Genomic DNA, 25849 nt, shown 5'->3' on the forward strand with positions numbered 1-25849 from the left:
CATGGAATGGTTCAATTCAAAAGGAATCACCGCACGTCTAAAGACATTTATCCCACTGGGAGACGAGACGATCAGTTCCTGTTTCGTAGACCGGTGTCGGCCGCTGGAGGATCCACAACCGCACCCACACTTGCACTTCCTCGTTCGACTGAGAAAGACGTGGTGCCATCATGTCGAGCCCGAGGGCGAACAGAAAAGCCAATAGTAGAAACATCTCACAACCCCACGCTCAATACATTCAAAGCCGTTCATACAAGTTCTGGAAAGGTCATGATGACTTTGTTCGGCTGCAGCTGTCCCGCCGTCGAATTCCTCGAGAGTGGAACCACAGTCAATGGGTAGCACTATAAACGCACTTTGTAGGAAACCGCGACGGGTCACAAAGTCGAAACACCCAGGAATGCTGTCGGACGGCATCATCCAGATGCACGATAACGCCCGCCCTCGCACTGACATACGATCGGAGCTGTGCTTCAGAGATTTGAATGGGAGACGCTGCAACAACCTCCTGGCAGCCCGGATCGGTCACCGTTTACTTTTCACAGCTTTGGCGGCCTTAAGAACGACAAGCGTGAACGTCTGTTTCAGTCAGACGAGGAAGTTCAAAATGGTTCAAATGGCTCTAAGCACAATGGGATTTAACATCTGAGGTCATAAATCCCCTAGACGTAGAACTACTTAAACTTAACTAACCCAAGAACAGCACACACATATCCATGCCCGAGGCAGGATTCGAACCTGCGACCGTAGCAGCAGCGCGGTTTCGGACTGAAGCGCCTAGAACAACTCGGTCACAACGGCCGGCAGAGGAGGAAATGCTATAGTGGGTGCGGCCGACCGTACCCTAAGACTTCATGACAACGAGAGTACCACCCTTCCGCAATCAGTGGGGAGATGAGCCTCAGGGAGGTCCAGGAGGGATTTCCTGAGAATCTGACAGCCATCTCTCAAGTTTACGCCTTGGCTCGCATAGCAGCATAGCTCCTATGAATCCTTTGTTATGCCTCAGCGTTCCCGGGGTTAACTATGGAAACAAATGAAAATGTCTAGCTTAGTTCTAATGCAAAGTACAGTAGCATAGTGTAGTGTGGTGCTGTGTAGTGTGTTGGTGTATAGGAGCGTAGGCCAGAACTATAAATCACAAAAGTTGTGATAGGGCGATGCAGCATAGTACAACAGACGAGCAGCATCCACGTCTACATCAACATCTACGTGATTACTCTGCAATTCACAATTAAGCGCCTGGGAGAGGGTTCATCGAACCACCTTTAAACTACTTCTCTACCGTTCCACTTTCTAACAGCGCGTGGGGAAACGAACACTTAAATCTTTCCGTGCGAGCTCTGATTTCTCTTCTTTTATTATTATAATTTCTCCCTACGTAGGTGGGCACTAACAAAATATTTTCATACTCTGAGTAAAAATCTGCTGATTGAAATTTCATGACAAGTTCCTGTCGCAACGAAAAACTCGTTTGTTTTAATGCCTGACACCCTCAATTCGTGTGTCATGTCCGTGGCAGTCTCTCGCCCCTATTTCGTCTTAATACAAAACGAGCTGCCCTTCTTTGAACTTTTTCGATGTCCTCCGTGAATCCTCTCTGATGCATATCCCACACCGTACAGTAATACTCAAGAAGAGGGCTGACAAGCGTATTGTAAGCAGTCTCTTTAATAGACCTGTTACATTTTCTAAGTGTTCTGTCAATATGTCGCAGTCTTTGGTTTGCTTTCCCCATAACACTGTCCATGTGATCGTTTCAATTGCGATCCCGAAGTATTTAGTTGACTTTAGATTTGTGTGACTTATCGTGTAACTGAAAATTAGCGGATTCTTCTTAGTGCTCATGTGGATGACTTCACATTTTTCGTGATGTAGAGTCAATTGCCACTTTTTGCGCCATAGCAGATATTTTGTCTAAATCATTTTGCAGTTCGTTTTGATCATCTAATGACTTCACATGACGGCAAATGACAGCTTCATCTGCAAACAGTCTAAGAGGACTACTCCGATAGTCCCTTAAATCGTGATGTAGATCAGGAAGAACAGAGGGCCTGTAACACTTCCTTGGAAACGTCAGATTGTACTTGTGATTTACCCGATGATTTCCCATCAGTTATTAAGAGCTGTGGCCATTCTGACAAGAAATCTTGAATCTTTCCAGAATGAGATTTTCACTCTGCAGCGGAGTGTGCGCTGATATGAAACTTCCTGGCAGATTGTAACTGTGTGCTCGACCGAGACTCGAACTCGGGACCTTTGCCTTTCGCGGGCAAGTGCTCTACCATCTGAGCTACCGAAGCACAACTCACGCCCGGTAGTCACAGCTTTACTTCTGCCAGTATCTCGTCTCCTACCTTCCAAACTTTACAGAAGCTCTCCTGCGAACCTTGCAGAACTAGCACTCCTGAAAGAAAGGATATAGCGGAAACATGGCTTAGCCACAGCCTGGGGGATGTTTCCAGAATGAGATTTTCACTCTGCAGTTTCATATCAGCGCACACTCCGCTGCAGTTTCATATCAGCGCACACTCCGCTGCAGAGTGAAAATCTCATTCTGGAAACATCCCCCAGGCTGTGGCTAAGCCATGTCTCCGCTATATCCTTTCTTTCAGGAGTGCTAGTTCTGCAAGGTTCGCAGGAGAGCTTCTGTGAAGTTTGGAAGGTAGGAGACGAGATACTGGCAGAAGTAAAGCTGTGAGTACCGGGCGTGAGTCGTGCTTCGGTAGCTCAGATGGTAGAGCACTTGCCCGCGAAAGGCAAAGGTCCCGAGTTCGAGTCTGGGTCGGGCACACAGTTTTAATCTGCCAGGAAGTTTCAATCTTGAATCTAGTCACAAAACTGAGATGATACTCCATAAGCACACAGTTTAATTAGGAGTCGCTTGTGAAGAACGGTATCAAAAGCATTCTGGAAATTTTAAAATATTGAATGAATTTGACGTCCCCTCTCGATAACATTACTTCGTGAAAATAAAGAGCAAGTTGTGTTTCACAAGAACGATGCTTTCTGAATCTGTGGTGGCTATTTGTCAGTAAATCATTTCTTTCGAGGGGATTCATAATGTCGAGCACAGTATGTGTTCCAAAATCTTACTGCAAATCGACGTTAGTGATATGGATCTGTAATTCAGTTTATTACTACTATTTCCTTTCTTGGATATTGATGTGTGTGTGTCTTTGGGTACGGATCCTTTTACGCGCGAGACATTGCATAAGATTGCTAAGTATGGAGCTACTGTATCAGGATACGCTGAAAGGATCTGACTAGTATACAACCTGAACCGGAAGCCTTGCCTTTCTTAAACTGCCTCGCCTTTTCGTGGATATCTAGTAAGTTACTCATGTTGTCAGTCGCTCTTGATTCGAATTCTGGAGTCTTCTTTTGTAAAGGAATTCCGGAAAACAGTATTTAGCAACTTGGGTTTTTGCCGCTGGCTTGAATAACATCACCATCGTTACCGCATAGGGAAGGTATCGGTTGCGTCATGATACTGGTATACTTGACATACGATCAGAATCTCTTTGGGTTTTTTTGCCAGATATGGAGACAGAGTTTCGTTGCAGGAACTATTAAGATCATCTCGAAATGAAATTCGTGCTAAATTTCGAGCTTCTGTGAAACTTTTTCAGTCTTGGGGATTTTGCGTTCTTTTAAATTTGGCATACGTTTTCGTTGCAGCTACAAAAATGTTCTGACCTGTTTTGTGTACCGTGGGGTATGAGTACCATCTCTTATTAATTTATTAGTTATATATCTCTCAATTGCCGTCGATATTATTTCTTTGAATTTAAACCACATCTCGTTTGCGCTTACATAGTCAGACTGGAAGGAATGTGCCTTCACGATTCCAGATGAACACGTATCTGTGTGCCAGATTGCCAAAAGTTCATATGTAGACTTTTCTAAAATTGTTATCCTTATCTACATGTTTTACGTAGGTTTTGCCCCTTAACACCGTAAAGCTTAGTTATACTAACACATTTGAAATTATGTTAAAATATTAAGTGCTACATTCGTGCCAGTTCACATACAGCATTTGGTATAGTATTGTACGTAGACAAACGACTAAAAGAAAATAGCGAAATAATAAATAAAATTCCTGGAAAAAATCTTTTCAATCTGGCCCTAAAGCGATATAATAACTGTAAAACCTGGACATTGAGGTTTGACTTCTTTCTTTTGTTTGTTTAACTGGTCATTTATAATTCTTTCTTTGTAACTGATAACGTACATGTGATTTTGCGTAAGCAACTAACGCTACATGTAAATGCAAAGTATGATGACATGTCCAACATAATGAGTTGTTTCTGGGGCACAGCAGGATGCAGCTGGCTTTCAACCTCGATAGTTGTATGAGTCCCTTACCACGGATCTGCAAAGAGACGATACTCGATACTCGGAACGTTTGTGATCAAAACGACTGTTGTGATACATAAAGCCTACGAAAAGAAAAGTTTTCGTAAGGCAAGGTGATTAGGTAGCAAAAGAGTTCAAATAAGGGAGAAAATACATCCATGCTGAACACACAGTCTATTTATTAGCTGTTAATGTTGCGGGAGAAACCACCAATATGCTCTCCAACTGTCTCAGTGATCGACCAGTAACAGACGAATTGGAATTTCCGTGCTTCATATAGCGTGAAAAAAAGCATCACGACGTAACTGCAGGTGTGTAAACTTTATGACTAATTTATTTCAACGATTTAAAATTAGTAATACCGATAATCCAGATATTCTCTCATCTGTCTGGGTTAACGTTGTATAAGTAAGAATTTCAGTTTACACGGGTGCAGCGACAAGCATGACTACTGGCAGTGCAGAAGGAAGTAAGGTGGAATGGTCAATTTCTTCGAAACACTCCCATATAAATGAAGCAAGCTCAGTTGGTAGAGCGCTCGCCCGTGAAAGGCAATGGTCCCGAACTCGAGTCTCGGTCCGACACACAGTTTTAGTCTGCCGGGAAGTATCAAATCAGCGCACATTCCGGTGCAGAGTGAAAAATTCATTCTGGAAATATCCTAGCTCTTTACGAATTCTAGTAGTTCAAAAGTCTCGTTTCTTTTGTTTTCTTGCGTTTTAACACTTCAGTCACTTCGCAGTACTGTGACCGTTTCGTGTTAAGGTAAGTACACACCAGGATCTGGGTATGTTAGCAAGATATCTTGGTAGTAATCAAGTCTCTTTAGAAGAGTTATCGGTAGGTTCTCCTAGGATTCCATTTACTGTAGGGTCTCCTTCACTAAGGAGGAAACGGTTGCTTAAGCGTTTACGGAGGTTCTCCCGTAGGTCGGGACAACGTCAAATAGAAAACCAGGCCAGGACTACAAAGTTATTGCCTTCTTCTAAACGTTCATTCTGCATCCTTCTAACGCAGTGAGTGGTGGCATAAACCGATCCACGCGCGTCCTTGGTGTTGGAACAGAAAATCCAAACGAGAAAGAGTAACAAGCGACCCGTATACATTCTGCTTAAAATATTCGTGCAGTTGCGATCCCAGATAACACCAAGAAAACGTCTTTCTGTGAAATACACTGTCGCTGCTACTCTTTGTTTGTCCCATAACTGCAGCACTGGGGAAGCTTCTATCGAAGGTACCCAAGGAACAGAAGTCTTCTTCGGTAGTTCCTAATAACCAAAGACCATTTCTCAGTGAGTTATCACTAATTCGTTATTGCTCCTGAGATCAATGCGTGGGTAAATGAACACAGTGGTTCTCCGATCATACCGCTGTCGTAAATGCTCTGAGCACTATAAGACTTAACTTCTGACGTCATCAGTCCCCTAGAACTTAGAACTACTTAAACCTAACAAACCTCACATCAAACACATCCATGCCCGAGGCAGGATTCGAACCTGCGACTGTAGCGGTCGCGCGGTTCCTGACTCTAGCGCCTAGAACCGCTCGGCCACCTCGGCCGGCCAAAGACGACATTTCGAATAAATCAAGTTATATACGTGCCAGGGAAGAAGCAAGCTATACGGATGTGCAAACACTTAACTCTTGTTCGTAGCTAATTTAAGCAGTTTTCAAAGAGTTTTATTCTGACGTATATAAGTAAATAATCGATTTTTCAGTAAAATCAATGTTGCGATTAGCTTACTTATTTTATTGAAATGCAGGTAGGATACTTCTGCACCAGTAGGACAGGTCATAGACTACGTATGTAGAATTTATTAAAAGAAAAAAGCATTTAAAACATGGAACTAGAAAACCTATCGAATCAGGATAAATATCAACAATAATCGTAATGGTAATAAAAAGCTGGCGTGGGACTTTATTTTACAAGTCTTAGTAACGAAAGGAAAGAATGCACTATGCTCCATTAATAAGAATGATCTCAGCAATCTGAATTACTCATTCAGGTAACAGTATTGTCTGCTGCTCTACCCATTGCAGGAAATTTTATTTTCATAGTTAATTATGCCTAATGCATTCTCACAGAGAATGGAAAGGGGTTTTCGTAGGAAACGTTTTCAACATGGGACCTTTGAAACATACTAAGAACACTGACTCTATGTACAGTGTTGTTTGAAAAGTTCGGATGAAAAACTTATTGTAGCTGCTACTTTGCCGTAAGTTACAACGATTAAAAATTCTCGGTAGGTATCGTACAAGAAGTCGTTTCTTTCTGCAGTAAGGAAAAGAGATCATTCCATGATTCTTTTATCGAAATAACTTGAAATGAGTCAATTTACAGGATATGTATACATGTTTCGATTCAAACTCCAAAGACGATAAGTCGAATACATCAAACACATATGGATCAAGTTATATATGTGCCAGGGAAGAAGCAAGCTGTACGAATGTGCAAACACTTAGCTCTTGTTCGTAGACAGAAGATCCGTAATAGAGCAAATAGACTGGTTGTTTATAGTTACACAAAGCCGAAGACAGCTGGTCTATAAATATGCAGTCGTGGCAAGTGAGAAATGTCCGAAAAGTAGGCACATTTTCGAAAATCATCCCAAGTGAATAAACAAGTCACAGTCTTGATTTTCAACGACTGCTCTTCTGAGAATACGCTTACGGAGTGACGTGGCTTTAAATATTTTACATCGCTATGTCGTTTCTAACAACTTCTACACAAACTTAAGTTAGATAAATTCCCCAAAATAACTCATTAAGGCTCGCTGGTTACCTTATACAAAAACAGCCGCTCATTTATTTCTCGCGTTCCTGGCAACATGGAAAGCTCCACTCAACAAAACCCACAGCATGCTTTCATAACGCCTCCCTTGCCAGCGATCTTAAATCGCTGCCACCGTCAGAGATAACAGGTCACAGCTAGAGATAAATACCCAACAGCCGCAGTGCGATGCTTATCCGTTGTTGGGCGGAAGTACACAGACGCCGCTGTGGATGAATCGCCGGGCGCCGAAGTGTGTGTTTAAGCAACCCAAATTACCAGGCGTCCGACGTGACGCGCTTGTGAACGGCTGCATCGCGCACAGGGCCCTTCCGACAGCAAAGTTCCCTCCCTCCAGCAGCCCCTGATAACGGGCCCCGCTGTTGCGACCACCTTATCCGCTAATGTTTGCACTTCACAACACTCCGCGGTAATGGATGTTATTCGACGGTCGTGCTGAAAGGAACGCCTCCACAGCGAGGGGAAAAAAATAGCAGTCCGCCTCGCTGTTGAATCAGCGGCCGTTTACACAGACGACAACGCGGCTTACTGTTACAAATTCTTGTGTTTAACCCCACCACCACCGCCACCGCCGCCGTCTCTTCTCTGTCTACCTGTTTATCTCCCTCCTAATCCGCTCTTGTGCTTCCTTCCCTCGTTACACCATTAATCAGCGTTAATTCGGTCGTTCCTTTTCTCCCAGGAGGCCGTCGAGCACTGCTCTTCCTTTCCTGCTGCTCCCCTTTTCCTTTTTTTTTTTTTTTTTTCGTCTCCTCTTCCTCGCGGGCTCTCTGTCCGACCCCCTCCCATTCCTTTTTCTCTCCCGCTCCAGCAGAGCAACTGCCGCGTGCAACAATCGAGTTCGCTGAGCTCTCAATCCGAGAGCGGGATCGCGTGTCATTTGTCTCTGGTTGCCTGGCGCGCCGCGCGTCTGGGAGCGGCGCCACCTGCGAGGCGGCGCGCGGCACGGCGGGTAATTTGCAGCTAAGCGTAGATAGGGCGGCGGTGAGCGCGAATCGCCCCATCATTTAGCCGCAACGGCCTCTTCGGACCCCGCCTCTTCCGCCCCCGCCAGTACACCCTGTTGTACGGACCACCCGCGTGGCGCAGCACGCACCCAACAACGAAAACTCAATCGCCCATGTTACGTTCTTTTTCTCCTAGCAGCGACGACGTACAGCGATCGTGATCGAAGAATAATTAACCTGTGAAACCATTTCGGCGATTCATTACTCTGTCACGTTTTAACTTACGTGATTCCTTTCCAAATGACTTTATGAACGAGTGGTGCTCGATCCTTATTTATGGAAAATGTATTTTTTTGTCAGCTTGTAAATCACTGTTTGTGTCAAGATCACCGATTTCAGTCAACGTCGCCCACCTTCCGATCATATTTGCAGTAACACTAACCGTTTATGGCAGTGTAACTTAACAATGTTTCTGGACTTCTTCAAGGGGACTTCCTGTAATTCAACCAGTCAGTACTGTGGACAACTCTTGTTATAAAACTGTCCTACCAATTAAAAATATTCTCATACAGCTACTAACACAGTCAGCTAGTCACGTTTCGATTCGCGGAGAGTGCCTCACACGCACTTAATTAGTTAGTTAGTAGCACATTCCATAGATCATTCAAATGAATCTTTTATCGAAATGATGTGAAACGAGTCAGTTTACAGGATATGTATACATGTTTAGTGTTAACGTTAATGAACACATTATTTTTCAATCTTTTTCTTGGAACTACACTTTATTTCTTTTTTGCAATCTACTAGTTCCTAAACATAAATCTGAGCATGATGTAATCTAACTGAAACTTTCCCATACCTCCCAACCATTTCCAAGTGATTCTTGAACAAAGTACTCTCTGTTACTAGCTGATATTTATTGCGGAACTAGATTAGTGCTTCTCCTCACTCGTTGCTTCTCCCAAGCCCATATTCTCTCGTAACCTTTTCTTCTACTTCGTCCACTATAACTGCTTTCCAGTCCCCCATGACTATTAGATTTTCACTTCCTGTAACATACTATAGTATCCTTTCAGTATCTTCATATGCTTCTCTACCTCTTCACCTTCAGCTTGCGACGTCGGCATGTATACCTGTTGGCGTTGGTTTGCTGTCGATACTGATGAGAACAACCCTGTCACTGAACTGTTCACAGTAACACACTCTCTGCGCTACCTTCCTGTTCATAACGAATCCTACTCCTGTTATACCATTTTCTGCTGCTATTGATATTACTCTATACTCATCTGACCAGAAATCCTTGTCTTCTTTCCATTTCACTTCACTGACCCCTATTATATCTAGATTATGAATTTGCATTTCCCTTTTCAGATTTTCTAGCTATCACGCTCAAGCTTCTGACTTTCCACCCCCGACTCGTAGAACGTTATCCCCTCTTGGCAGTCCACGGGGTCCTATTCCGGAATCTTTTGCCAATGGCGTGATTATCATGACACTTTTTCAGTTACAGGCCACATGTCCTGTGGATACACGTTATGTGTCTTTAATGTAGTGGTTTAAATATTGCATTCTGCGTGCTCATTCCGTTGATCCTTTGGCTGATTCTTCCGCCTTTAGGGGGAGTTTCCTACCCCAGGTTCAAGTGAGTGCCCTGAAGCACTGTGTACGCGGAGGTGCGTGAACCAAGCGCACTGCTTCGACATAAAACATATTAACGATGGACATCTGTTTGGTAGTAGTTATTTCTTTATTATGCTACTTAGACGAAATACTACTGTAGGAATGGTGCTGAGTCAACAGCGTGCGTTTACAGTCGCAAGCCGAGGAAAAGACTTCTTATCATAGGCAGAAGATAAGAATTCGAGACGTAGCATTACTTTCATACTTATCCCGGTTAATTCTAAAAGCGTATCTTCCCTTTTTTTCGATCGATTTTTCCGCTCACAGTGCTGCTTACTTGGCTCGGGCCTATCGCGCCACCCCTCGGTTCGGCCCTGATGGAATCGTTGGGTTTACGAGGGCCATGCTCAACGCCATGCAGAATCATAGCGGCCCCGTGCAAGTAGCGCCAGAGATAGTATACATATCGCCCACGTCGGAAGTGTCGGATGCAAAAGACACAGCAAGTATATTGAGTCAGAACGTGGGCTTGTTTTCAGCTAGACTCGCATCCACACGAATATCACAGATCATGGATTCTTATCACGGTGACAACTGTTGAGGCTTTCCTTGACATAGCATTAAAGAGAAGCTCGCAAATAGTGGTCCAATACTGAAAAAAGGAGTGACCCGACGCCGTTTTTCCAGGCGAGTCTCTGCTCCAGTTACAGCACCACGACGGACATACCCATGTGTGGAGGCTCCAGGAAGAATGGACATTGCCATACTGCATTCGTCATCTGGGCCCAGCACCTGGTAGGCTGCTGCAGGGTGTGCTTGGCTACTCAGCAAATAGTCTGCAGTTTGAACAACACCAGTTAAACTTATGACTGTGTCCTCCCACGATATGGAGTGTGTTCGACTGTTATAGTAGATGGCACGTTCTACAGATCTGGCCTACTCATGGATTGGCGAGAGCCGGCCGCTGTGCTCGAGCGATTCTAGGCGCTTCAGTCCGGAACCGTGAGACTGCTGTGGTCGCAGGTTGTAATCCTGCCTCGGGCATGGATGTGTGTGATGTCCTTAGGTTAGTAAGGTTTAAGTAGTTCTCAGTTCTAGGGGACTGATGACCTCAGATGTTAAGCCCCATAGTGCTCAGAGCCGTTTTTGATTGACGAGAGACTATCAAGTCGCGGCTTGCCAGACTCGACAATTGATGAAATCTGAAATACAGTTGAAGCAGCATGGAATGTTGTGTCCGTATCTGTCATTCAAAATCAGTTCGACTCGATGCTCAGCTGTAGCCGCCAGAGGTGGGAGCTCGGTGTACCTAATTTCGCCCTCCTTACATCCCAACAATATTTACAAATTTAATCATGCATTCTTCCTAGCCTAGTGCATTATTTTTCCTTATTGTTTATCCCATACAGTACAGTATCCTCTTCTTCTTTTATTACTTAACTTAGTGACCCCATGCTCCTTCTGATGCAACGGTATTCGATGTAACCTAAGGGACAGGTATCGTGCTCGTCATCTGTATGCAAATCGTATAAACTTTATCGTCTGTGTTAATGTGTTATAAATGTGTGCACATCATATTCTCTGACGCGAAATTTGGTGACCAGTCCATCATTTTTCTGAATAAGCGTGCAAATTCGCCTAAGAACACACTCTCCAGTCACGTGTACCACCCCACGGTCGTCGATCTGCCGTGTGGATTCGATCCAGATCTGGCTCACCTTTCTGCCTCGCAAGCTCGCACGCTTTTAGTTACGCTATACGAGCAAGTCGACTTTTCCCGCTGTTAATTTCGCATTAAGTACGACTTTGTTATTTGCTGTCCTCCTGCTGCTGCAATTTTAAAACCCACCAGTGCACTTTCCTTAAGCTGTTTAGGAAAAATTACGGAATACTTACAGGGTGACAGTTATTGAAATATATGAAATAAAATCGTCATAACTTTCTGAACGGTTTGCGTCAGGACGCTCAAACTGTAAAGTTCAAAAATGGCTCTGAGCACTATGGAACTCAACTTCTGAGGTCATCAGTCCCCTAGAACTTAGAAGTACTTAAACCTAACTAACCTAAGGACATCACACATATCCATGCCCGAGGCAGGATTCGAACCTGCGACCGTAGCGGTCGCGCAGTTCCAGACTGTAGCGCTTAGAACCGCTCGGCCACCCAGGAAACTGTAAAGTTGGCTTCAAGGCATGATGATTATGCGGTGTATGGTTTGGTTTAGCGTCGAAGCCAACTTTCATTTGGAAGAGTTCGTCAATAAGCAAAATTGGTGTATTTGGGGGACTGAGAATCCGAATTTCGCGATCGAGAAGTCTCTTCACCCTCAACGGGTGACGTGTGTGGTGTGCAATGTCCAGTCACAGAATAATTGGTACGATATCCCTTGATGGCATGGTGGCTACCGAACGGCACGTGAAGGTTTTGGAAGATGGTTTCATCAGTATTATCCAAAGTGACTCTGATTTCGACAAGATGTCATTCATGCACGATGGAGCTCTACCCTATCGAAGCAGAAGAATGACGTCGAAGAGAATCATTTCGGGGATCGCATTCTGGCCCTGGTGTACCCAGAGGCTACTGGCATGGGCCTCGACTGGCCGCCATGTTTTCCGTATCCGAACACATGCGACTCCTTTTTGTACGCCTATGTTAAGGACAAGGTGTAGAGCAATAACCCACAAACCATTGCTGAGCTGAAAACAGCCATTCAGGTGGTCATCGACAGCATCGGTGTTCCGACACTTGAGCGGGTCATGCAGAATTTCGCTATTCCTCTGCGCCACATCCTCTCTAATGATGGCGGGCATATCGAACATGTCATAACCTAAACCCGAATATCTGTAGTGACGTTTTGTGCGTTGGATAGAGTGTGTGCGCTCCGTAGTCTGTTACTAATTTACGTATTTTTTCGTATGGTTCAATAATTGTCACCCTGTAATTCCGAAAGGCCGTGCGATTGCGGGTGGAGAATTTGAAACGCATTTTCATTCCCACTGAATGCGAGTCCAGTTCCTTGCCACTGCGCCACTTCGCTAGGTCGCTTGTCGCAGGCATTTGTCTCCCGTTATTGAACACTTTGTGTCGACCTGATTCCCGGGTGGACGCCTTTCCTGCGCCGAGAACTCCGTCAACCAATAGCCTCGATCGCTAGCTGAGCAGTTTTAAGACATGTGTCATCTCCGCAGAAGCTCCCCCGACGCCCGACGCCCGGCGTCCACTCTGCTGATGGCGGTGGCCGGACGCCGCCGCCCCACTCCACCCTACCCTACCCTGCCCTGCCGTGGCCCCAGCCCTCTCGCCCGCTCCTCGTCCAGGGCAGACCGGAAGGAAGGACTGCCGACCCTGGCGCTGCCGGACATTCCTATTGCCCGGGGCGGCTCCGGCGCTCTCCAGCAAATCACAGCCCGGATTGATAGCCCGTTTTGACGTATTATCGGACGGCGGGATATTGGCCAATAAAAATGCCCGGCCCTCGCAATCGTGATCGCATTTCGCCGTATATTGAATGTACGTCTGAATGTTTTACGCTTCCTCCGCGGGGCGCCGTATTTTCCCCCTGACTCCGCTCTGGACGCTCTCTCCTCCTTCCAGCCGGAAACGGTGCCCCGGCTCCCCTGGAGTCCAGGCAACAAACGCTCAGTCCTTCCCGGCAAATATTGAACATTCGCAGCGGTACAAAAGGGCGCCGCCTCCTCAGCTTTTTATGCGTGTCATGCCTCCGACGTGAGTGGTTTGATGCGAACAATAAACAGTAATCAGTCAAATTCGATCACTTCATCCTGCATACTAAAATGATGAAAGAAAGATCCTTTATTGTATGATTATATGATAGCGGAACAAACACTCGTAGCAGTTACTTCTGTAAAATATCTGGGAGTATGCGTACGGAATGATATGAAGTAGAATGATCATATAAAATTAGTTGTTGGTAAGGCGGATGCCAGGTTGAGATTCATTGGGAGAGTCCTTAGAAAATGTAGTCCATCAACAAAGGAGGTGGCTTACAAAACACTCGTTCGACCTATACTTGTGTATTGCTCATCAGTGTGGGATCCGTACCAGGTCGGGTTGACAGAGAAGATCCAAAGAAGAGCGGCGCGTTTCGTCACAGGGTTATTTGGTAAGCATGATAGCGTTACGGAGATATATAGCAAACTCAAGTGGCAGACTCTGCAAGAGAGGCGCTCTGCATCGCGGTGTAGCTTGCTGTCCAGGTTTCGAGAGGGTGCATTTCTAGATGAGGTATCGATTATATTGCTTGTCCCTACTTATACCTCCCGAGGAGATCATGAATGTAAAATTAGAGAGATGGAGGCTTTCCGGCAGTCGTTCTTCCCGAGAACCATACGCGACTGGAACAGGAAAGGGAAGTAATGACGGTGGCACGTAAAGTGCCCTCCGCCACACACCGTTGGATGGCTTGCGGAGTATAAATGTAGATGTAGATGTAGATTAACATGTCTTTGCCGCGAGTAAAGCATCCAAACCAGTCAATCACCAGAGTGAACCAAGGTATTTGTAGAGGCCAGGCTTGATTCCAAATCTCACTCTCTCAGCTTAAGGGGATTTTAGGTTTTGATAGATTAAGGTTTTATTTAAGTACTCTGAAAAGGATTTTGCTGAAAAATTTTTTTCGAGCATTTACAGAACATTTTCCTGCCACGTGTGTTAATGTACCACCCCCACTTTTCTGTCACCCACTGTCAGCCCACCCACTGCCAGCTTTAACCCATGTGGAGGTGCTGTTATCAGCAAAATAGAATGTGTAGGCCATGTTCAAAAACATTTGGGAACAAGGCTGAGAACACTAACTGTTGATATGAGAGGGAAAAAAATTAGAAGCTGGAAAATTGTTGATAGGACAGGGTCGGTTAACTAAAACTGAAACAGAAAACTTGCAGGTATACTATGGGCAGGCAGTTAGCAGAAATAAAGAAAATCTGGAGGCAATGAAGAGAGATGATGATAAGCCATGTCATGGATTGTGTCCATTAGGAGAAAAATTGTGGTGCAAATACAATAGGGCTCAGGCTACTGGAGAATCTTATTCTCACCAGCATTCTCTTCCTGCCGCTGTCATTACACCAACTAAACCTATTTTCACAGACTTGGCTCATTCTGGCCTTCTAAGGAAATGTCAGCATGGGCAGACACAGAACCCAAATGAATGTTTCAACAGCATAATTTGGAACCGCCTTCCTAAACCTGTATTTGTAGGCATGCATACAATGAAACTAGGAGTTCACGATGCTGTTATTACATTCAACTGCGGTAGTAGTGGAAAGTGTTGGGTACTGAAAATTCTGGGAATTAATCCTGGTGAAAATCTGATCACTGGGATGCAACATTGCGATAAAATAAGGATACCCGATGCAGACAGGTCTGAATCTAATATAGCCAAGAAAGCACGACAAACATTCAGGAAGGTGAAAAAGAAGCTGGAAGACCTGCTAGAGGCCAAAAAAGGGCCATCATATGAAGCGGGGCAGTTTTAATTAACTGTAAGTAACAAATTTTAAAAGTTTTTTTTAAATTTCTCGCAAACTAAAATTTTCAGTACATATGCCTCATTATATCAGAAACTATCATAGATAAAAGAATGAAATTTTCAGACACTCTGCATAATATAAAAAGCCACCTCTGGTACAACAGTCATTAATATTCCCCCATTAGGAAGTTCACAAAAAATATTTTCTGCAGAAAAAACTTAATATTTTTTGTTAATAAATTAAAAAAAAGTATTTCTTAAAAAACTATAAATTGGATGAAGTAGATTTTAGTACAGTTGACTCTATTCGCATCATGTAACATACGGTAAAAATATTAAGGTCCTGAATCAAACAGTTTTTCAGAAATGGGTCAAATACTTGACTAAATTAACGTGGGTCAGATAGGCAGGGTGTGGTCCCCTTAATATAGAATAAATCGTTTCCAGATTTTTGAGAGAATGGAATCACTACCGGCTTCGTTCGTTTAAGTGTTGTATTATGTTGTATTATGTCCCAGAAATATTTAATGCTGACGTCGTTCAGGCAGATTTTAACACGAGACTGCTAGAAGCGTTATCAACCTGCTTCTTTCCTCTTAAGTCTTACAGAATTCCTTCTTCACCCTTCCTTCTGCAATTATTGGACGTAGTAAGAAGCTACTGAACAACTGTACATAAGAGTATGAAGCTACTTTTCAGTATCTCAACTTTTGTTAACAGTAAATTTAGTTTCGAAGATCAGCTTTGTTCTATTTATGAACATCAGTATCGTAACACAGATCGGTAAGCTGCACCATTTAGGAGGTTTCACAAAGTTCAAAACTGGCAATGTCTGGCATGGTATTACGCTTACAGAATCATCACCAAACATAGAACATAGAAGTTTGCGTGTTTACAGCTGGGCACCTACTGACATAAATGTTCGTATTTTAACTACCTGTCAGTGGGCTGCCTGCTGCTTTGTGCACGACTCCAGTCTATAGAAGCACGTATTACAGAAATTACAAAATGCTAAAATATAGCAGTATTATATTTTAGATATTGACGTAAAAAAATGTTAACGAAAAAGACAGAAAATATGAAAGATACAAGGATTCGATAGACACTGAAGTCCACTAATTTCACTAAAAGCTGTACAATTAGAAAATGACCAAATAATAGAGGTAAGTTTCAACGTGCATGAGTTTTGCAAAACTTTTAGAAATCGTGAGATTTTCTAACTCGAAAAATTAACACACTAACATATTATTTTTGTGAAAGTAGATATTTCTGGTAACAGGAAAACTGGGCTGTAAAATTTGGAAAATTACCTTTTAAGATTCGAACGTTCTAGAACACGTAATTTCTGAATACGAATGATTTTCGAAATACAAATTTTTTGAAAAACTAAAACGTTTCTAGAAAATTGGAGAATGTGGGCTTTTAAATAAGCTAGTCAATATTAACACTAACTATTTTAAGCGGTGTTGAATTTTGACGTACACGTGGTCAGCAGGTCTCGTAAAATTATGAAGTTTTCTTTAAAGAAAATATTCCCATATGAATTACTTTGGTCCTTTTGTATACGCTTTGTATACGTATGTATTGGAAAATGGGGAAAAAATTTAAGCAGTAGAATTGCAGTAAATAGAACTATCTCACTTTGCTACATCTGACGCTCTTATAACTGCAGACATCACTTATAAATTAAATGCGAATCATTACATATACCTTAGCCACGACAAAAATCAGATGTCTTAAATATCCTTAATGTACAGGTTGTAACAAAACAGCCATATAATATGCTACGAGCAGGGTATTGGTTGTGGAATCAAGCAAAATTTCGCACATACCCACAGGTCGTAAATGCAACGTCTTGACAGATAGAAAATCACCGAATAGAGCTCGGAAGTGTGTGCACTGAAATTAATTTGCCCTAGCTAAGAGCTATTGTACTAAATAGCATAGTTACATATTAAATTAGTTGAAGATAATACTATCATCTTAAGAGTCAAAACCAGAAAGCTTTAAATTCCTATCCATGGTTGCTTAGGTTAGGAGCGCATTTCATGTTTATTGAGTAAAGCTTAACTATTAAATCGACGGTCATTAAGTCTGCCTCCGTAGCTGGACGGCCAGCGCTGTGGCTCGCTTACCGAAGTAACCTGGTTTCTATTCCCGGCCGCATCGAAAATTTTTCTCCGCTTGGAGACTTAGTATTGTGTTGCCCTCACCTACATATCGTCATAACTGGCATAGCTGTATGGGCACGTCCCGAAAGCAGTTGAAAAAACTAATAAGGGTCGTAATTCCATCAGTTTAAGACAATGAGCTGTACTGCAGATGTGTTTATCTTATTATTTTTAAGCACAATATTAAATAAAATATTAACAGCAGCGCATGTATTTACAGACAGATTTAAATTTTTAATATAAACAATTGCGTCGTTTATTGGCGACAGTAAATCTTTAAAAGTTCCACGATATATCCTGCTCGGACATTCTGTAACAACGTGGCGAAGGTTTGCCTGGCTGTCCGAAAATTGCATTTTGGCGATTGAGCCTTACCCCATCTATAAAGAGAACTTCTGCGGAATCGGTGCGTATCCTGCTAATCACACTCTACATTCTGCGCGTTTGGTCGAAAGCAGGGGATTTCTTTCTTATACGGGGGAAGTTCAGGCAATGTGGAGGGCAAGCATCTGTCCAGTCTCGTTCCCATGTACTGCAAGGTAATCGACTTTTGGTACTATAAAGCGCGATGTTACTAATAATGAAATCTAACAGCTACGTATTTTAATACACAGACAGCACGAATGAACTTTTATTCCAACAAATACAGCAAAGCAGTGATTGTAATTATGACAATGGTGAAAAAGAAAATTGAAATTTAATTTTAAATGCTATATATTGCTGCTTCCAACATCAGTACGTCGAAGAAACGATTGGCGGACTTTCTCGAAAACAACATAGTAGCAGCTCATTTCACAAAATCGCACTGCTGGACCCATGCAGACACATCCACCGGACCAAGTTCCGCCCGCTCAACGCTGATTGGCTATCGTTGTCTGTCCATAGCTCCACAGCGGTGCATATCCGACCTAAGGTTATCCTGCACAATTCGAAAGCGTCGTCTCGCAGGACTGAAAACGTTCGTGGACTTGAAACTAGTGATGTCCACGTTCCACTGCATTACGAAGCGTGAAACGAAGAATCTGTCATGTCAGATATGTTTCCTTTGAGGAGGGCAACGTCGCAAATGAGACGCAGCATCGGTTTTATGTCACGAGCACAACTTAGGAAGCACCATATTATATTAAGACATACGGAGTTGACTCCGTGTTTGGTGGTCTTTATGCTATAGTATAGGTTTTATGAATATAAGCTATTTCAAAGCACCAGCACTTTGAGGGTCTCTAGAAATCTTGTCGTGTTAGTCACGAATTGTTATAATAAAATGACAGGCACCTACAAACCGGTAATTGGAGGCTTCCTGTATTTGATGCTTTTTGTGTTGTAACTTGCGAGCCGTAGAAGTATACCGCCTCAGATTACGTCACAATGTTGATTTATCAAAAGCGCGTCGTATTTGGTACAATTTATCATAGTTAAATATCAAATACTGGCATTGTTATTTACATCCTTTAGACACTGCATACCGTGTAACTTATTCAATGCTGTCGTGTTCAAGTTGTAGCGTAGTTGCTAGAGTTGTAAACCATGGCCGTGCGGGGTGGTCGAGCGGTTCGAGGCGCCATGTCACGGAATACGTGGCCCCTCTCGCCGGAGGTTCGAGTCCTCCCTCGGGCATGGGTGTGTGTGTTGTTCTTAGCATAAGTTAGTTTAAGTAGTGAGTAAGACTAGCGGCCGATGACCTCAGCAGTTTGGTCCCTTAGGAATTAACACACACACACACACATGCGTAAACCATATAGAGAAAGCTAGTAGATTCGTGTCAAACCGCCTCCAACTTTTTTTTTAACTTTGGTTTCCTAAATGATTCTGCGACTTCTTTGTTAATTTAACAGAAGTGTTATTTGCAATAGCCGATGTTATTTATTGTAAATAAAGTATTTGCTGAAGTTCTTATTGCATAAGCCAAGTATTGGAATGTTATCACAGTGGCCACATCGACGAGTCCAGGATCTTCTTCGTGATTTCTTCCGCTCTTCTTCGATGATTACTGACAGAGTTAAAGCAGCTGTTTGACGTGTACCCATTTTTGTAAACAAACTGTATGACTAGCGCCAGATGCGGCCGACAGCTGCCACTAGAGAGCGCTGTTGTCGCAAATCACGATGAGGATAACGTTCCGTTTCAGAGCGTGTAGGGGCCACAGCGGATGCCACGTCTGGCACGCTTCCCATGTTAGGACAGCTTACCTGGCTTTGACGTTATTATCGCATTGTTTCTCTCCACCCAGCGTTCCGGAGCAGAAGAAGGTCTGCGAAGAGTGTCTGAGAACAATCCTGATACCCATATAGAAGAAGGGCCACAATAAGAAATGTGACAGTTATAAGGGCAAGCTTCTAATAACGGCACCATACAAAAACTCCTAAACACAATTAGCGAAACCCTTTACTGAAAAGCAGCACCGTTTCAAGAACGCTCTTGTAGCGATTGTTTGCTCTCAGTGAAACGTTTCACCCAGGAGAAGCGAGAGCTCAACTTAGAACTCTATACTTTAATTATTGACAACTCAAAAGCATCTGGAAAAGTCCGAAGACACAAACTTTGGAAACTTATGACAGAGACAGGCTACCGACATTGTCCAACAGCAATCATAACGAACGTGTACAAAAGTACTGCCATTTGTGTGAACAACTGGGAGTTTTTCAACAACAGTTTCATCACGATTTTCGTGATAATGGAACTGCACGGTGCTCCAAAGGTTACTTAGTACATTGAGAATGTGCCAGTGTATAATATTACGATCTTCAGCGATCGTCGTTTATTTTTCCACCCAGAACATCGCCAATATGCAGAAGGCAGTCTTTTTCACGGCTTGCAACGTTTGTTGTGAGAGGTGTTTTTAATCCCTCCTTGAGTTTCACAAAGGAGTTTATTCGCCAAGCATAATTAGTAACGTCATGTTACCATGTTACTATAACGGATACACACCATATAGTGCTTTGGTTGGAGACTCGTTAATCCTTACTCTGGTTATCTTCAGGGCAATTACCAAGTCATCTGTCTCCATCTAGTAAGGCTGTACATTAGGGTGTCTCTTACATGGCTCTTTTAAAAGGTCTAATAATTTTTCTTGTGCTACCTCTCCGCCCCCACGTTAGTTCCATTCCACGTAAGAATGAGCTGCTTGAAAATCAGTGGGATAAGGGGAACGGTACCCCTTGAAAATAAAGATAAAAAGAAAAATCGTTGACTTTTCATAATTCATTTTGATTCATTCATTCACTAGGTAAAACAGGTAAGTTGGTAGCTCAGTTTCCTTAATTGAAAGTGATGTTACTTTCAGGTCACCTTGGTCAGATGACGTAACGCATCCAACATCCCAATTCAGGTAGAGAGAGGACGAAACGAACTGTCGTTCCTTTTTACGACGTAACGTGGTCCAACCCAGTCATCTTTCACGTTCGACATAAGACAGGAGTCGCAACAAGTATAACTTCGTCAGTTGTTTTGTAGGAGATAACGTATTTGCTCGCATATTACTGGCATGAAATTACTGGGAGTTAACTGCCGTTTGACTGTGTGTAAACTTTTCTTTTCAAAAATATAAGGACAATCCTTTAAATACCACTGTACTGAAGTATATAAAAAGTTTTTGATGAATCAAACGGTTGAAAGGATAGCCGAGGTTCATGTAAGGAACGGGCCACCAGTTATCAGAGCAAATTAGCTTCTGAGTGAGCAGAGGCATCCTTGAGAAGGTGAGAGAGTTAATCGAAACTAAATTCATTCAATGCTGGTAATTTTACGCATATTTAGGTCGTTAAAAAAAACTATGGAAAAGAGAAATCGAAAGTTAATGAAACATGCGCTGACAGGCTATGTTTTAGAATTAACTTTGATCTTTCTTTCAAAGTACTATCTCGTGTAGTACATTCTCCATCTCCGAGACCTATTCAAGGTAATAGGGAAACGCTATTTATGGTTTAAAATGTTTATGTTCGTGATGAATTTGAATTACGACCAAAAATGATGACGCTGTTTGCTATATTTGTAGTTGTCTGCTATGTTGCCGAAGCCTTTTCTGAAAAACGTGTGCTTCTTCTGAAGCCAATGTGCATTCTTTCAAAACTTTTAAAAATATCAGGTTGTGGATCGTGATATCTGATGTTTTTCTGCAAGAACTGAAATATTCATTTACGAATTCTGTCTCCTTTCAACTTAGTTATCCTTCATCATAATCAGGCGCCAGAGTTTAAAGTGAAAATATTCAATACATTCAATAATGCGAAAGGATCATCAGATGGAAATAATGAAAGGGTTCAAACAGGAATCAATAAAATAACATAGTTTCAATAATAGATTTGAACTGGTCCTTATAATAAAATAAACTTATTTTTACCAGATTTAACTTGAGTTTCTTAAGATAGATTGCAGTGGTGGAACCTAACTGCATCAGAAGATGGGGCCACAGGGCCTAAACTGCAGAGTGTAATGTGTAAAACACAAGTATTAGTGACTGAAGGCGTTATTCAATATATTCAGTACAGTCACATCCACTCTGAGCTGAAAGTTGAAATGATCTCACTGAGAGATTGTATTCTTGAAGTTAATACATAAATGTTAATAAGTAACTTAACTGTGGGTGCACTCATGTATCACTAGTTTTGTTATGATGAGTGATGATGACGTTACTGTACGTGCAGTAGCTTCAGCTGCCCTCACATGTCTGCCTGTCCGGATAAGTGTAGCGTGTGATGTGCGCTGGCCCACTCTCCCCCTCCCCTCCGTATCCTCCTTATCCCAGTGCACTATGCAGCAGCACAGACACACAGCAGTAATGAAGTGCTTTTTTCAGATAACAAACAAACACACTTTTGAGTTTATAATACGAGGGGCGTTCAATAAGTAAAGCAACACATTTTTCCTCTCCGCCAGTTTGGGATGAAAAAACTGGGGAATTTGTTGTGGACTATTCCTAGTTCAGCCCGTATAATTTCGTGAAATTCGCATAGATGACTGCACTATACATAGTCTTCAAACTGGCGTCTGTAACGAAGGTGCATTCCAAGCAGAGAGCGGTCATTACCTTTCTTTTGGCGCAAACCAGAGCATCGAGGGTATTCATATGTGCTTGCAGAGTGTCTAAGGAGACCTGACAGTAAAAAAAAACCGCCGTGAGTCGTTGGGCGAGGCGTCTGATATCGCAACCAGGTCGCGCAAGTCTGTCCGATCTCCCAAGCGGCGGCAGGCCGCAACACAGCTGTGACTCCTGCAATATTGGAACGTTCGGACGATCGACGGATCACAAACACCTCGTTGGACTGGACGTCTCTGTTGGTAGTGCTGACACTCTCGTAAACCAAATGAGGTTCTCAAAGATGTGCCGACTGGGTGCCTCGCCGCCTAACAGAAAAGCATGACGAGCAATGAAGGACCTTGTGTGAGGAATTGCTTGCACGTTACAAGGCTCATCGTGGCAATTTCTTGCCAACATCCTCACAGGCGTTCAAACATGGATTTATCACATCGATCCAGAAACAAAATGGCAATGTACGGAGTGGCGCAACACCACTTCTCCTACAGCCGGGATCTCACACCTTCCGACTTCCATCTATTTGGCCCAACAAAGGATACGCTCCGTGGGAAGCAGAACGTGGATGACGGTGAATAATACAGTGTAATGGAGTCCTGAATAAAACCAACCTGTTTTCAGCAAAATATTTGTTGCATTACTTCCTGAACATCTCTCGTACAAGCAAAGATTAGACACAAGACCCTCTCCAGCAGAAAATTTCCTTTGCAGAACTCCACAGCCAAAGTAGAGCCCCACATAAGCGATCACTGGTCATCAATGTGTTAATGCGTCGACACGCTCACGGCTTGACTCAAAGCACAGTGCTGGAGAGCCACATACTCTCTCTCGCACAGTTGCGGCAGGCGCTTTAATTTCTCTTGAACACCTTACTGTCTTCACTTGGTGAGTGACGAACAGCACATTAAGTTCCAAGCAAAGAGCTTCGTTGTTAAAACATTCAAATGGTTCAAATGGCTCTGAGAACTATGGGACTTAACATATCAGGTCATCAGTCCCCTAGAACTTAGAACTACTTAAACCTAACTAACCTAAGGACATCACACACATCCATGCCCGAGGCAGGATTCGAACCTGCGACCGTAGCGGTCACGCGGTTCCAGACTGAAGCGCCTAGAACCGCTTGGCCACACCGGCTGGCGTTAAAACATTGATTTGGGCAAACCACAGCTCAGAATTAATAAAATAACATTTTATCAATAATGCGATTCAACACGTTTGCTGTAAAATAAACACATTTATGTCTGTTTTTATTTGAGTCCCTTAAGAAAGCTTTCGGTAGTGAAACCTAGATTCACCGGAAGACGGTGACTGTGGTTTCTGGAGTTAATACATAAATATTAATAACTTACTGTTAGCTGTGGATGAGCCTGCATATCAGTAGTTTTCTTATGATAAGTAATGGTGAGTAAGCAAGCTACTGTACGTGGCTATTCATGTAAGAATGTCTCGTTATGTGTGCTCAATCCACTCACCCCCCTGCCTCAATTCACAAGGTAGCGGTACGCACAGTGTTGGTGCTGAGTGGTGGGATGCAGAGGGGCAGGAGAACACAGCCGTGCATCAGCTATCGAAGTAGCTAACAATGAAAAATTGTGCACATTATCCACCTAATTTAATGATTTTTTAACGTTTATCATGTTCAATAACCTAAAAAATGTTCCATTTCCTATTTCACCCCCTTGAGTCCCCCACCCTAATGTGGCCCACGTTCTTCCTCAGGGTTCATCAAAATCGAATGAGCTATTCGGTAGCAAAAAAGTAACAGACGAACATGCTGTCGCTGTAATACTAATATTGATTATATTAAAAGTTATTGGTTACTCAGTTATATCTGAAGAAGATATTATTGTCCAATGCATCCAACCTACGAAGTAGCATAACAAAATAGTGGTACTTGAAACATAAGAATCACCCCACTGTACATTCTATGACTACCTACTCTGATATTCAGTAGTAGTTTAGTTAATAAGGGCACCGAAGTAACGGCTGTGTGTTTGTGGCAGCCGCCTACGACGGGCGCCGGGGGCGGCCACCTGGGGCGGTCGGGGGTGCTGCCCGTGGTGGGCGGCGCGCTGCCGCCCCTCTGCGGCCTGCCGGGCGCCAACGGAGACCTGGACCGGCGCGCAGCCGCCGCCGCCGCAGCAGCCGCAGCCGCCGCGGGCGCCGGCGACGCCGGCAGTGGGGGTGGCGGGGGTGGGGGCGGCGCCGCCCACGCCACTTCCAACGGCTTCCTGCCGCCCGCCGGCGACCCGCTCGCCTTCGACTCCAAGTGAGGGGGCCACTGAACGAGGACGCGGACCCGCTCGCCTCCGAAACGTCCACTCCGTCACCCGTCTTCTCGCGCGCTCTCCGCGTTGCGTTCCACGTAAGACTGCAGACGCCTAGTGTCGCCCAGGCACTTCGATCTTTCATCGAACGCTTCGATCAGAGTTGCCATAGCGAACTACTACGACGCCGTCACTTGTATTCTCAGCGATAATCGTTCTCGAGACTTCCTCCACATCGTTGCACACGAGTAAATCATAAATCGGAAGCTTTACAACCACTTTCTGCATGCCTCTTCAGTTTAGATGGTGCGACAAGTAAACCACTTTGCTACAAGTCCTTTTCTCGGTTTTACTGTAATATCTCTTTATGTAGAAGAAATCCTTGGCTTTGTTACGTTGATAATTTTCGAGTTACGTCCATCTATGTACAACTGAATAGAAACGATTTTATATTAGCACATTTATTCCGCCTTTATTCTTTGAAAAGGCACCATCAGCTGCCTTAAATGCCTGAAATGTTTAAGTACTTATGCCAATACCATTTTGCTACACATACTAAATACGGTACATTCACATTAGAAACAGTTCAGGCAGTTTTTCGCGTTCTATAACATAGTAATGGCCAAAATTTTTGCATACAAAATTTGTAGTCGCTGCTCTACATGTGTGCTTGGCTTTGCTCGTTTTAAGATTTTAAAGCTTTTTTTATTTTATTTCATTTTTGCTATCTACCGAATGTCATTTGCACAGCACTTAGTACATGAACATATGTTTTCAATGTTGTTGCCAACATTCGAATGTGTTTTTGTGATATATGTGGTGTGTGTATGTGTGTGTGTGTGTGTGTGTGTGTGTGTGTGTGTGTTGGTATATATTTATGTACAGTTCGGTCCTCATATGTACACCTGCACGTTTTTTTCTAAATTATTATTTCATTTCTTTTAAAGGTTTTAGCAGAGATACGATGTTGATATGCGTCTGGTCGTTTATTTCATGTTCGACAACCAACCAGGCACCCATAAACACCAACTCCCTGCTAAATCTGTTAAATGAAATGATGTAACAAAAATAAAAACTACAGGGATACAGACCGAACTATACTGAATTATGTAACAACTCGAGCACATACTGTCTCTCTCTTTCTCTCAAGCAAACACACAAACACACA

At 43.3% G+C, this 25849-nt stretch overlaps 1 protein-coding gene across 1 annotated transcript in view; it reads left to right on the forward strand.

Moving 5' to 3' along the window:
* The window catches only part of LOC126474606 (one cut domain family member 3-like), a 42102-nt gene extending 17415 nt beyond the window's left edge, over positions 1-24687 (forward strand). The window contains exons 3-4 of the mRNA XM_050102083.1: positions 24418-24533; positions 24594-24687. Of these exons, the coding sequence (XP_049958040.1) occupies positions 24418-24533; positions 24594-24687 (210 nt within the window). The remainder of the gene's footprint in view (positions 1-24417; positions 24534-24593) is intronic.
* The last annotated feature ends 1162 nt before the right edge of the window (positions 24688-25849 follow it).

Source organism: Schistocerca serialis, chromosome 4 (assembly GCF_023864345.2).
Source record: "Schistocerca serialis cubense isolate TAMUIC-IGC-003099 chromosome 4, iqSchSeri2.2, whole genome shotgun sequence".
Lineage (NCBI taxonomy): Eukaryota > Metazoa > Arthropoda > Insecta > Orthoptera > Acrididae > Schistocerca > Schistocerca serialis.